General features: G+C 34.8%; 1 protein-coding gene across 3 annotated transcripts in view; it reads right to left on the bottom strand.

Moving 5' to 3' along the window:
• The window catches only part of EXOC6B (exocyst complex component 6B), a 629,322-nt gene that overhangs the window by 177,936 nt on the left and 435,932 nt on the right, over positions 1–15,454 (bottom strand). For all 3 annotated transcript variants that reach the window (XM_074332164.2, XM_074332163.2, XM_088796094.1), the window contains one exon: positions 5,202–5,343. In XM_074332164.2, the coding sequence (XP_074188265.2) occupies positions 5,202–5,343 (142 nt within the window). The remainder of the gene's footprint in view (positions 1–5,201; positions 5,344–15,454) is intronic.

Below are 15,454 nucleotides of genomic sequence, written 5' to 3'. Positions count from 1 at the left end.
ATGGAGTCAACTGTGAGAAGTTAAATAATATACATATGGTCACACTAAAAGTAAGTGGTGATTTGAATCTATCTGGTCGAGCTGACTCTAAAATATATATTCTTAGCAACTACAGTATATTAGCTGAATACCTCAGGCTCATGGTAATGCATATAATTCCTCTATGTATTTGGGCTCTAAGCAAGTGACAGCCCAGGACTCAGACACTGACGGTGCATTGACATTCTATCTTGTCCAGAGTTTGATTTCTTTCAGGACCTATACAGTTCTCCCAAGGACTCACAGACAATAGGGAAAATACCTCATGCACACACCACTGGGTAGAAAGATGGAAGTGTTAATTATCTTGTCATTTGGGCTGCTTTTATACGCCTCTGTATAGTCACTTGAGTCTTATGTATCATTTCTTTAAGATTTTTTATAGACCACTGAGCATCTAAAGGAAAAAAAAAAATGAGGGGGATGGTATAGCAAAAGACATAGAAAAGAATTCTTTCTTTTAAAGTCAAATAAATGTCCATGTAAAGATTCTTGACAGACAAATTACTGCCAATCAGAAATGAAACATTGAATTCTAAATCAATGAAACTTAGTGGCTCCGCAATATATTAGAAAAAATTTCAGTGGTAATGTGTTTATTGGAGGCGTTACAAATGTTAGCTTCAAGCTGATCTAAGTCTGAAAGGCTATTACAAATATTGAATGGCTTTTCAGATAAGATACTGGCTCTCTGGACCCCCTTTTTGCAAGGTTAACAAACTCTATTATGTTTCTACCTTTTCATTAAATGATCTCTCCACCCTAGTCTTAACTGAAAGTTGGCTCTCTGCTAAGGATACGAATTCACTTCTCTCAAGTAGAAACTACTCATCCTTCTACATAAAATGTACTTCAGAATCAGGCCATAAGATGGGCATTTTCCTTACTCATCAGTGATTCTCCCAGACCGTCACTCAAGGCTCATATATTTAGCTTTATTACCCTCCATCTCTCTTTATCTTTTAGCTCTATCAAAAATGCAGTCATAGAGTCATTCCCAATCATTCATCAGACTTTGTTCTTTAACCAGTGGTATTTGCTGGTTGCCTACTCCACAGTCCTTTTCTTCCTATCACAATGAAGTTCTACTCTTTCATCAAAACTCAGAAAAGAATGGCTTTAAAATCAACATCAACATTGGTCTAGCCAATCATTATGTTTTCATTCTTCTGGTAAATAACTGGTTAAGACAGAAGCATGTAAAACAACTTTGGCTAACTAGAAGCAAGGAATCTGGCAGATGACTTCTTGAAACAATTGTGTGGCTGCTCTATGTTATCATGTCTGGGTATAATCCCTGGAATTGTACTTATTTCTGAATGATGATGTTATGGTGATTTTTATCTTCTTTTTGTCCCTTTTTCCCCCCAAAAAAAAAAATTTCCACAAAGAGCAGGTATAAAAAAAATAAAATAAAAAAACCTTGAAAAGATGTTCTGTTACTGGTCATGATGGAGTAAGGAAGGAAGGACTCATTTTCTCACCATAAAAAACAAACAAACAAACAAACAAATTAACTGGAAAACTGATAAAGCATCTGAAAGAATGGTTTTTGATATTAGACAACAGTAAATGCAGGATGGTGATCCTTGAAAGAAGGGAAACAAACCAGGTGAGCATGCCTAGAAGCAGTTTTCAGGTTGTGATGCAAAAGGGGCAAAGGGAGGGAACCCAAACAAAACACACTTTGAGTTGAAAAGTCAGAGACTGCAGTCCAGAATGCCAAGGCATCTAGTATTTGAAGGGCCAAGTACCAGAGAGGATGAGGCTACAAAAGAGAGCACTCAGGGAAACTATAGAAGGGTGCCACTGAATGTTTGGCAGAGGACTACTCTGTGCGTGTATGGTAAGAAACTGCCCACGCCTGGGGAAAGAACCACCAGAAATGAATAGGTAGAATAACTTGTGGAGCCTTTATACAGCTGGCATACTTTGTGTGCTCACCAGACAGTGTTGAAAGATCTCCAGATACCTGGGCATGGGGGTAGAGAATCATTCAAAGTGCATTGCTTTAAATTTTGGTTTCAGTTAAGACCTAGACAAAAGGCTGCTCTGGACCCACTATAAACTCAAAAGCAAATCTCAAAAGGATTCAACCAATTCCAAGTAATATAAATGGAGGTCAGAACAAAATCTAACACTATTTTAAAGAATACAACAAAATACAGCACCAACAACATAAACTTTAAAATGTCAGGCGTCAGTGCTTCTCTGTGTGGTTTCTCCACATGAGCAGCTAACTAAGGAGATGGAGGCTGCATTATCTTTTATGACCTAGCAGCAGAAGTCACAAAGGCCACTTCTGCCACATTCTGTTTGTTACAAGCAAGTCACAAGCTTGCCCAGATTCAAAGGAAGGGGAATTAGATGTCATTTGTTAATAAGGTAGTGTCAAGGTTCTAGAAAAAGACGTGGGAAAGGGGTTACTGCTGTAGACAGCTTTGAACAATGTAGTCACACTATAGGTCTGAGCTGACCTCTAGTACCATTTCTCTTCATTTTGAAAAACTACCTTTTATATTTGTTGTGGTGACAAATTTTCTAATCTTCTTTCTAATAAAGTTTATTTGCAAATGTCTTCACTTTACCTTTAGTTTTGAAGGATATTTTTTACAAGATACAGAGTTTTAGATTGATCGGCATTTTTTTCCCAGTTAATTTAAATATATTCTACTGGCTTGTTTTAGATTGATAGGCATTTTTTTTCCAGTAATTTAAATATATTCTACTGGCTTCTGGGTTGCACTGCTTCTGATAAGAAGTTAGCAGTAATTCTTATCATTGCTCTCCATTATGTAATGTCTTTTCTTTATTGGCTACTTAAAAGTTTTTCTTGTTTATCATTGCTTATTTTTAGCAATCTGACCATAATGTGCCAGGGTGTGCCTTTGTGTTTTTCCCGCTAAAGATGTGTTGAGCTTTTTGAGTCAGTAGATCAATACTTTTTAATCAAACCTAGAAAAAAATTTCAGCTCCAGTCATGCATTATGGCCATCTTTTCCTTTAAATTATTGAGGATATGTACATGTATATTCAGATTCCTAAAGGACCTGTCTGCTATTTTCAACATTGCTGTTATCAGTGGGTCTATTTTCTATTGCCTGTTTTTTTTTGTTGTTGTTGTTATGGATCACATTTTCCTGCTTCTTTTCATGTCAAATTATAGCTTTTTGCTATGAAATTGTGGGTACGTTGTGGTTGAGAGCCTGACATTTTTGTGTGTGTGTTCCTCTTCAAAGACTGTTGGTTTTGTTTTGGTAGGCAGTTATTTTACTGGCTGATTACCTCTATCTTGTTACGTCTTGTTATTAGGTTTCGTTAGGGTGGATCAAGATTAGCTCTTACTCTAGAGCTCGAGTAGCACTGTTAAGGCCAAACATTTTGGGCTCTTAATGAATGCACAAGATATTTAGCTGGTCTCTCCACTCTGGTTGGTCAGAATTCCAATGTCTCCTAGCACTCTGTAACCTCTGTCATTCCTATTAAGCTCACAGATCCCCAGTGGCTGTTCTCTGCCAAAGTTTCACCCTGCACATTGCAACCTAGTTTTTGACCAGACTCAAGGGCTTCCCAATGCAGATTTCTAGATCTATTTCTCTAAACAACTCCCTGTTCTCTAGTATCTCACCCCACAAATCTCAGCTGCCTCACCAGCCCTATATACCAATCTCTGTCTTTCTGTGTGAAACACTTTTTTACTTGGGATCTACTTTACTGCTATATGGCTAGTGCCCCCAGACAGAAAATGAGAGTGACTGCCTTACCTGGTACCTCTCCTCTCTAAAGGATCACATCCTTGCGCTGTCTGTTGTCCAATAGACAAAAGAGTTGCTTCAGACAGTTAACCCAGTTTTACCATTGTTAATGGAAGAAGGGTAACTTTGATACCTGTTATTCTGTGATGGCTGGAACTGGAAGACTCCATTCATTCATTCATTCATTCATTCATTCATTCATTCAAAACAGCATAGCCAATAAAACCCTAATTTCTAGCCATCAAAAGTCAACCAAAGGAAACCAACAAGTAGTAAAAATTAAAAGGTGGGGCAGAAGTGTTAGCAGACTCTCAGAATTTTCCACTATTTTAATTTTCTTAGAGTCAGAAAAAAAAATCCCATAGTCATATCATTTTGGTTCATTTTCATTTTTCACTGACAGCACAATGAACACAACACTCTTCATTCCTTCCTTTTTCATTCCTAACTGAAGCTTAACTTTATGTTCAACTCCAAATGAATAATTCGTGATGAATCAACTATGCCAATAATAATACTCCTCTTTCACTTTGCCAGATAATCTCCCAGCCTCCCTTAGAGTTGGAGGTGACCATACAACAGTTTTCTGACCAATGAGACATACAGGAAACTTTGTTAGGGGTCTCCTGAAAGATTTTTATTTTCTTAGTCAAAAGAGTAGGTGAATCTATGTAATTTTACTAACAATTGTCACCCCAATAAATTTAATAAAATAAAATTTAAAAAAAAAAAAAAAGAGTAGGTGAAGCTGGCCCCCTTTTCCTGTCTTGAATGTGAGTCTCTTCTGACTATAAAACAGATGAGGAGGAAAAGTTCCCACTCCAAGTGTGGCAGAGAAGAGGGAACAAAAAGAGTCTGGGTCTTTGAGGACATCACCGTGCAACTAAATCAATTCAGTAATTCACTGCCTATGAGAAGAAGAAAACCTATGTGTTTAAACTACTGTCTAAGGTTTTCTGTTTCTACCTGTAATAGAAAATATATCTGACTGATAAATGCTTTCTAAGAACACACCATTTGTCGTTTAGAGTAAGAAGGGTTTGCAAATAAGATGTACAAGGAGTTTTAAAATATAGCATATAAAAGCAATGCATTCTTTTGAAGTCTTTGGACTAATCAGGTTTTCTTTGGGATCTATTAAATGTATGTCTGCCTATATTTCCCTCTAGATTGCCAACTTCCTGTGGCCAGAGATCTTCTCTGTTCTGCATATGGGCCTCGGCACTTTTGCATGCTCACATTAGCTTGCTGATAGAGTCTACTTCTAGATGTCCTATCAGTTATTTCTGTCCTCTAGGTATTCTTTGAATTCATCAAGAACAAAGACCCTACAGACTTAAAACTTTTTTTTTTCCACAGAAGTGAGTATGCAGGTAAAACAGACAAAGGGATAGTTCACTGTCTTACGTTCACATTCTCTGACATCCAAGTTGAACTGCTGTAATGCTCCCAAGGTGAGCTGCCTTACTTCAGCTTCCAGCAAAAGTTGCATCAAGGATGTGGCTAAATGCTTGCAAGCTGACATACACGCTGTCTGAGCCACCTTTCCCTGAAATACATGAGTGTAAATCATAACGTTAACAGATTAAAATGAAATTCCAAAAAATTAAAATCATTTCTTTTTCAATTAGGAATGTCTGTAAGGTTTTCTTCATCATAATACTGTTAATATTATTTCTTACAAATAATAATTGGAATTAATAGCATTCAAATAATATTGGAATTAATAGCACTGATGGCAATCCTCCCAAATATTAGCTTCATCACAATCAGTCATGTAGCTGTAACACTAAGATAAAATTCATACAGCCCAGATATTTATTTAAGAAGCACTTTTGTAAATCAACAACAGATAAACAATATGCAAAATCCTAAACCAAGAAGAAATTTTTCCACAGAGAACTAATTTCAAACAGTCCTTTCCAAAACAATCACAAAATTTAAAAAACAAATGTAAACAATAATCCCTAACTTATCTAGAAACCAAAGTCTTCACTGCTTTATGCTTTAATATATAGAAAATGAAAAGAATGAAAAAGTTTTCCTGAAAAAAATAATTAAAAGGACGAATTTTGTTTTCTTACAAAATGAACAATGAATGTTAACATAAATTCTAAGCTAATTTTTATTGATATTAAAATTAATACTTTACTGCCTTCTCTAAAGTATTCAAACACTTTATATTGAGTGAATTGCATCTTAGTCTCAGGTCAAAGTCATATTTAATACAAGATATATTCACATTTTTCCAGCCACACATCCATTTTAGTTCTGTTATTCTGAAAAGCAGGGTGACATGTGTCTTAAGAAGTCTGAGTTCTCAAATTAGACAGTGGATCCTTCTTTGAAATTATGAAATATTTCAGCCATACAGAAAGATATATAGAATTACACAATAAGCACTTAAGTATTGACTAAGCATTTCAAATATAGTTTAAGCCCCTGGCTGACCTCATGAATCATTTTCCTCCCTCTCCCCACAGGTGACCATTATTGGTGTTACTTATACCATTTGCATTTGTTTTAAATACTATTATGATATTTGTCTCTCTCTGTCTGCCTTATTTCACTTAGCATAATACCCTGTAGGTGCACCCATGTTGTTGCAGACGGTAAGGTATCACTCTTTTTTGTGGCTGAGTAATAGTCCATTGTGTTTGTGTACCACATCTTTATCCAATATGAGCGCACTTATATGTGGAATCTAAGGAACAAAATAAACAAACAAACAAAACCAAAACAGACTCACAGATGCAGAGAACAAAGCGATGGTTGCCAGATGGGAGGTGATATTGGGGGGCTGGATGGAAAAGGTCAAGGGATGAAGAAGTACAAATTGGTAGTTACAAAATAGTCACAGGGATGTAAAGTACAGCATAGGGAATATAGTAACTCATATTTGTAATAACTATGCATGGTGCCAGGTGGGTACTAGACACATCGGGAGGATCACTTTGTAAATTATGTAAATGTCTAACCACTATGCTGTACACCTGAAACTAATTAAAATATATTGAATGTCAACTGAAATTGAAAAAAAATTGTTATAAAACTTTTAAAAAATACTACTATGATAAGGATATATATGACAAGAAATATATTACTTTATGTATGTTGAAACTTTTACAATATCATGTGGTATGTCATTTTGCAACTTGCTTTTTTGGTTCAATATTATGTGAAGCTTTTTTAATGTAACGCATGTGGAGGTAGTTTATTCCTTTAGTTATTCTATAGTATTCCATTTTAGGAGTATACCACAATTTATTTGTCCATTCTTCTCTTGTTGGAGATGTAGGTTATTCCTACTTTTTTTTTTTTTTTTTGGACTATTATAAGTAAAGTAGACCATAGAGTAATGTAGGTCTAGTAAGAATTCATGAAAATTCCAGATTCTCACTACAGTATCCTTTTATATCTTTTTTTCTTTTCCCGATATGTTTCACTGGGCCAGGGAGTATCTGTTCCTCTTCTAAAAAAGGGAGATAGTACCATCCATTGCTTCCTATACAAAGATACAATTAAACACAATTAAGACAAATGTGTAGAAATCTTACAAACTCCTTCAAAGAAATATGTTCTGTGAAAGAAAGCTGTCCTTTCACACCAACTTTCTCTTTTGCTTTTGGCTGCCTGAGTAACAACATTTCCTTGCTTAGGTTTTGGTGTGTCAAATTTTATTCTCTAACTAGAGTTATTTCATGAGTTATTTCACTTTGAAATAGAGAAAGTTCAGACACAGAAGCTGATCTAGCAAGGCAAGTAATTGCGAAACTACTCAGAGAGAACAGAAAGCCACCCTATAAATTGCTCCCTCTCTCAGTGTACCTGGGCCTCTGCTTCCTTACCTCTAGCCTGACCTCTACTGTAGGCATCTCCTTTATTATGGATCTTTGTTGTACTTCTGCCTGTCCTCTGGAACTTGAGTTTTTGGATTGATGAAAACTATACATCCACATTTCCAAGAAGCTCAATGAACACAAAGTAGGACACCACACACACATCAATGAACATTATAATCAAATTGCTAAAAAAAACAATTGCCAGAGAAAGGCCTAGGTGGAGTGTATTACATAAATGTGCCTGTTATTGATTTCAAATTTATTTCTGTTGTAGATGGCAAACATAGTTGATGTAATTTTACTTCTTCTGAATCTATTGAGAGTTGTTTTATGGCCTAGAATATGCTCTAGCTTAATGAATGCTCCATGTTCATTGGGAAAATAATGCAGCTGTTGGTGGGGGAATGTCTTATAAATGCAATTAAGTTGTTTGCCATTGTTCTATATCCTTACTAATATTCCATCTACTAGTTTTATCAGTTACTGAAAGGAATGTTAAAATAACCAACTATAATTGTGAATTTGTCTATTTATTCTTTCAGCTCTGTCAACTTTGTTCATGCATTTTGAAGATATGTTATGGAGTGCAGCACATTTAGACTGAAATGTCTTGATGAATTGGCCCTTTTGTCATTATGAAATGTCAGTCTTTATCCTGAGAATATTCCTTCTTCTTAGGTCTACTTTATCTGATATTAATATAGAAACTCAACTTTCTTATGATTAGCGTTTGTATTGTATATCTTACTCCTTCCTATTACTTTTAGCCTCTCTGTGTCTTTATAAAGTGAGTTTCCTATAGGCAGAATATAGTTGGATAATTCCATTTTATCCAGAATAATAAATCTGTCATTTATTCAGAGTGTTTATATCATGTAATTATATTTAATATAATTAACAATATGGTTGGATTTAAATCTATGACCTGGATCTTTGTTTTTGTCCAATCTGCTCTATGTCTTTCCTGCCTTCCCTTTAATTAAATGAATATTTTTATGATTCTATTTTATCTCCATTTTTGCTACATTAGCTATACATTACTAGCTATATCTCCTTGTTTTACACATTCAGTGGTTGCTCTAGGCTTTACAATATGTGTAAACCTATCAGTCCACCTTCAAACAATATTGTATGATTTCATATATGAGAAGAATATCCTTCCATTCACCCATTCCATGTGACTTTTTTCATATATTTTACTTCTTAACTTTATATGTCAACTTGACTGGGCCATGGGATGACCAGAAAGCTGGTTAAACATTATTTCTGGGTATCACTGTGAGGTGTTTTCGAAAAGCGACTGGCATTTGAATTGCTGGACTGAGTAAAGCAGATGGCCCTCCCCAATGAGGGTGGACATCATGGAATCCATTAGGGCCATGAATAGGACAAAAGGCAGTCCTAGAAGGTTGAATTCACCCTCTGACTGACTGCTTGAGCTGGGACATCAATCTTCTCCTGCTATGGGTGCTGCTGGTTCTCAAGTTTTAAGATTTAGACTGAAAAAAACCATACCATGAGCTCTCTGGCTCTCATGCCTTCAAACTATACCACTGGCTTTCCTGGGTTTCCAGCTAGCAGATGGCAGATTGAGGGAATTCCCAGCCTTCATAATTGAGTGAGCCAGTACCTTATCAGTAAATCAATCAATATCTATCTATCGATCATCTATCTATCTATCATCTGTCTTCTAGTAGTTCTGTTTCTCTGGAGCACCCTAATACAGACTAATTAGCTATATCTCCTTGTTTTATACATTTAGTGATTGCTCTAGGCTTTACAATATGCATCTTTAACTTATTACAGTCTATCCCTCAAATAATATTATACTATTTCATACATATGAATAGTATCTTTCCATTCACCCCTTCTATGTGATTGTTTTCATATATTTTATTTCTTTATAAGTTATGAATATCAATAGCATCATTATATCATTATTTTTGGTATCAAAATTCCATTATCTAATATATTTTAAAATGAGAAACAATTCTTTCATATTTCCCACATTTTTCATTTTTGGAGTCTTTATTCCTCTATGTATATCTAAATTTCCATTTCTGCCTGTAAAACTTGTTTTAACACTTCTTGAAAATCAGGTCTTCTGGCAACAAATTCTCTCAGCTTTTGATTGTCTGAAAAAGTATTTCATCTTTATTGCTTGCTAGGTATAAGATTCCATTGTGACAGTTATTTGTTATTTTTATATCATATTTAAAGAGTTGTTTCTTCTGGCCTGCACGTTTTCTGATGAAAAAGAAGTATGCAGTCATTTCATCACTGTTTCTCTGTATGTAATGTGTCTTTTGGTCCCTCTGGTTGCTCCTAACATTTTTTCTTTACTATTGTTTTTTAGCAATTTGATTATGATGTACATTGGTGTGTGTGTGTGTGTGTGTGTGTGTGTGTGTGTGTGTGTGTTGCCCTGCTTGGTGTTCATTGAGCTTCCTGGAAATGTGGGTTTATAATTTTTATCAAATTTAAAATTTTTGCAGTCATTATTTCTTCAAACACTTTTCCTCTTCCTTTTTCTCCTCTCTTAGGAAGCCAATTAGACATACATGACACTTCTTGATATTGCCCCAGATATAACTGATGCTCTCTAAAATTTTCCCCCGTTTGGATAGTTTCCATTGCTCAGTCTTTTAAATCTTCTAATCTTATCTTCTAAAGTTGCTAATTTTTGCTACTAATCCAATTCAGTATATTTGTCATTTCTGATACATGTTTGTCTTTAGACGTTCCATTATTCATTTTTATAACATCTATTTCTCTCCTTATATTTACATTTATCTTTAAATCTTGAACTCATTGAACATGTGTGTGGTGGGGGCAGTTTTAAAGCATTTATCTGCTAATTCTGCCACCTCTGTCATTTCTGCAACTTTTTCTATGGACTAATTATTTTCCTTGCTATGGATCAACTTGTTCTGTTTCTTGTGACATCTAGTAAATTTTTATTGAACACTAGATATTGTGAATGTTAGGTTGTGAGTGTCTCTATTTTGTTGAATTTCTTTAAAGAGTGTTGACTTTTGTTGTGGCAAATGATTCAGTTTCTTTTGAAAATTTGAGGTTTTTTAGTATGCGCTTTTATGTAGTGATGAGAATCATCTTTTCTCTATGATTACTTTAGGCCTAGTACAAATGTAACTTTAGACCCACTACTAACCACTCTTCTGGTGGCTCTACAGAATGAATGCTTCAAGAATTGAGTGGAGTCTTTCCCTTCTTACAGGTTGAAATTTTAACATCTCCCTTCCTTGTGTGAGTTCTGGCAATTGTACCCAATTGCCAGCTTCTGAACCCTGGCATTGTTTTTCCTCTGACATCACAGATTTTTCCTACACATGAACAGTTTAGTATTCAGCCAAAGCTTCAAAGGGTTTCCAGTGCAGATTTCTGGTGCTATTCCTCAAAATACCTTCCACATCTCAAAACTGCTTCCTTATAAGTGTCAGCAACTTCTTCTCCAAATTCCAATCTTTGTCTTCTTAACAATACTACCGTGCTGTGCTTGGGTTACCTTGGGTACCCTACCTGTACCACAATTTGCAAAGTACATGTAGAGGCAGATTGCTGGGGCTAAATTTCATTTGTTTTCCTTTTTTCAGAGACCACAGCCCTGCACTGCCTGCTGTCCAATATCTGAACACAGTTGTTTCATTTATTTTGTCTGTTATTCCAAATGTTTATGATTGAGAGTAAATCTGGTACCAATTATTTCAACATAGCCAGTAGTAAGCATCTTACCTTGATTTTTGGAAGACATGTTTTGCTGGGTACTGAGTTGTATATTGACAGTTTTCTTTTACTTTTGGAATTTTAGAAGGTTCATTCTGTTGGCCTCCATTGTTAGTATGAGAAGTCATCCATCATTTTTATTATTTTCCCCTTGAACGTGTTTTAGCTCCGTAGCTGTTTTAAGCTTTTTCTTTATATCTTAATATTCATATGCCTATGTATATTCATAGTTTTCTTTGCATTTCTCCTGCATGGGCTTGTTAGGCTTCCAGAATCTGTGAATTGATGCCTTTTCTCAGATATTGAAAATTCTCAAGCAATATTTCTTTAAGTAGTGTTTCTATACCATTCTCATTCACTTTTCTCCTTCTGAGACTCCAGATACATACATGGTTACTACTTTCAATTGTGTTCCATCTTTCTTCATGCTCCATTCCATTTTTTAAATTGAAAATAAATTTTTTATTGTTTTTGTCTTGATATGTGTTTAAGTTAGGTGTTTTCTATAGACCTGCCTTTGAGTTCACTAAGCTTGACTTCTGCTTAAAAATTCACCTAATGAGCTTTTCATTACAGATTTTGCATTTTGCTTTTCTAGACTACACATTTCATTCTTAATATCTATTCAAATAATTCATCTTTGCTTTTGTATTTTGTCCATTCTTTCCTGTTTTCTTTAACACATTAATCACAGTTATTTTGAAATCTTTGTTTGCTGGCATAAATACCTGGATTACCTGATGATCTACTTCTATGACTATTTTAACTTTTGATTATAGGTCAGTTTTTTCTGCTTACTAGCATGTTAAGAAACTGTTTTATATGCTCTTCAATGCAGATAAGATGCTATGAAGCCTCTCGATTATCTTATCTTCCTCAATAGAGGTTGAGTTTTATTCAGGCAGGCCATTAAATTATTAGTGGAGCACGCTGATTTTGTTGAGCTTGTTTTTAAAGTTACAGTGGGTCCATTTTAGTTTTGTCATACTCTTAAGAACTTGTCCTTAATTGAAAATGGCTTTACTGATATTTAAACTGAAAGGCCATGGTATTCATCAGGTCTCTTTATGGGTCCAATTCTCCAATGTCTCTGACTATGCAACTTCTAGAGTATTTGCTCATATTCCAGCAGCTGTTGTCTTCTAAAGCCCCAAAGTGTGCCCTATTCATATGTAGCCTAGAAATTAGCCAAGGACTGAAGAAGAATTTTATAAAGACAGTTTTTTGCGTTCTTTCTCCATCTTTCTTTCTATGTATTTTGGTATCCTATTCCTCTAAAATCTATTCTTATTGATACTCAAGCATTGATCCCTTCATTTTTTTTATTGTTTTTATTTTTGGATAATACACTCATTTTATATTTTCTCTAGTTTTTACAGTTTATACTAGAGGATAAATCTGATAGAATGGCATCACAACTAGAACCCTAAAACAATCTGTTGAATTCACTAATTTATATTATACCAGAAAGAAAACTATAATAACCATTTAAATAATTTCTCCCTGGTCAATAATTTTATATGCCCTAGTCTTGATTTCCATTATTAGCTCTGCAAACATTTTTGCATTATAAAGAAAATGCAGACATATATATGTCTTTTGAACCCAAATTTACAATAAAGAATAAAGGGTATAGCCAATTAATCAGTACATTAAAAACAACAATAACACCACTAGCAAATACTTAACTTGCATGTTTTACTGCCATAGACCAAAACAGTGTCAGAAAAACAAACGAAAAAAATATAAAAGTAAACAGGGAAATCACGTATGTGGTCTAATAAAAACCAACATACATACCAAGTACCATTCCCTAGATACTGACTTTAATCTTTGTCTTGGTTTCATCATCTGCAAAATAGATTATTATTATTATTATTATTATTATTATGGTTAAATAAAAATAATTCCTATGTAGCATTTACCGCAGTACCTGGCTTATATTAAATACTCAGTAAATGTCTTATTTGTATAATTTTTATTCCTATGACTCTAATATGGAAAACTGTTAAAAATCAATGGATATAGTCACTTAAAATGTAAGTATTTTATGAGTGCAGAATATTTTACTAACCATTTGCCCCTTTTATAGAGTCATGCAATTTTCTTCTTTTAAACCAAAAAATTCTGTCGTACAAAAAAGTGGAAAGTGTACTTCCTGTTCTGAAGCAAATCAAGTATAACATGCAATTAAGTGCTAAATTGAGCAGAATAAACTCTAGGTGGAAGATGATTTTAGAAGAAAAGGTTATGAGGCCAAAATAGTCAGGGAAGGCTTCACAAAAATGGTACGACTTGATGCGTAACCTTCATTACATCCCAAAAACAACACCATAGAAATAATTGCAAGTGCTTTACAATTCGAAATAAGGTAATATAAAGCACTCTACAAATAACAACAATCACAACTACAGAAACCTACATAGAATAAGTCCTCATAATGAGAAATAAAAACTCTTCCTTTCTCTTTCCTCAGCTCCTGTTCGGGTTAAAGGTCAACTTCATCAAGTCATCTCATTAACACAGAAATGTCTTTGAAGGTATGCCGTCTTTGCCATGCTTGACATTTCACCAGACTACAACCAAGATGCCAAAGAATCAGATTCAAATATTAATGAGCAAAAGGTCATGATGAGGTAATCTCCAAAGTTCTATTAGTTCCTGTTTTTTTTGACCCTATCCAATTCCCTCTCCCTTTCTCCAGTCCTCTCTTACTGCATAAGTTTACAGTCACTGGCTTAGTTTCAAGATATACCCTCTAGACTGTAATTCCACTTGAAGTGCATTTTAAGTGGAGGTCTCCTGGATGCCAGATCCCCCATCCACCGGTGATCTGTAGAGGTATGAAGTTCAAATAAAAAGAAGAGAAAGAATCAGCTAAAAACCACAACTAATATTGATTTCTAATTCTTACAACAAATAAAAGGAAAAAAGAAAAATAGGAAAAATAAAAAAGAAACCCTCTCTCTTTCAAACTTTCCAATAAGCTATTTAATAATGTGACAAAGCAGAGCATATTAAAATATTAACCAAAGCTTCCAGGAAAACCTCTATAATCTCAATTGTTTATTCAAGACCTTTACAAACCTCATAAAAAATTAAGTGGGCTTGGAAAACACACACCACAGCCATAGGAGAGAGTTTACAAAACACAATGGTACAGACGCCTGACTGTCTGCCAGCCAGTTGCTTTTAACTTCCACATACAACATATTACTCAGTTCCTAACTGGTCAATACCCTAAATAAGAGCATTTCTCCTCCCAAACACCTCATTAGCCTGAGTTTCTTTTTTACTTTTTTGAGCTAACATATCCTGTAGGTGCTTCGGTTCATTATTTTCTGCCAATAACTAATGCTTCACTTCAGAATATTTAAAACCTTAGGTTCTCTGAGACAAATCATTTAACATCTTCTTTACAAGAAATGAATTAGCTCTCTAATGAGTCTCACTATGGGAGAACAGTGCATGGGAAGTAGTAGTGAAAACAAGATACAACTAGAGTGGAAGTGAAACAGAGACCAGAGCAAGGACTTTAGTTCACATTAACTTAGGTTCAAATTCTGGCCCCATCACTTATGTGACCTTTAGGTCCGTTGTGTATTCTTGGTTAGACTCAGTTTCCTCATCAGTAAAATGAAGATGTCAGCAACCTTGCAGAAATTGTATGCAATAAATGAGATAACATAAGAAAGAGCCCCGTACAGTGTCTGGCACATAGTAGGGGCCCAGTGAGGGGTAGGTACTTTATTATAAAATGCTCCTGTCATTTTGAAGAGCAGTGCCTATAGCTTAAGAATATTTTTAATGAAAATTTATTGGGTCCCAGGCAGAATCAAATTTTCCACATTTCTTAAAAAGTGGCTAGAGAGAAATTCAACATACAAATTTTAATGTGAGCTGAACTCAGTCAACTTTCATACACCTAGAAATCTACTGTGAGTTAATCACATTGTAGGAAATTGAACATAAAATATAGTTAGACAAATGCTCTTAAACCATTTAGATCCCAAGGAAACATGCTGCATACTCTCCCCATCCCCATCTTTTCCTCTTTTGAATGCCCTACAGGAG

Source organism: Rhinolophus sinicus, chromosome 2, assembly GCF_057876585.1.
Source record: "Rhinolophus sinicus isolate RSI-liver-muscle chromosome 2, RSI-T2T, whole genome shotgun sequence".
Lineage (NCBI taxonomy): Eukaryota > Metazoa > Chordata > Mammalia > Chiroptera > Rhinolophidae > Rhinolophus > Rhinolophus sinicus.
This window is presented reverse-complemented; position numbering and strand designations above follow the sequence as displayed.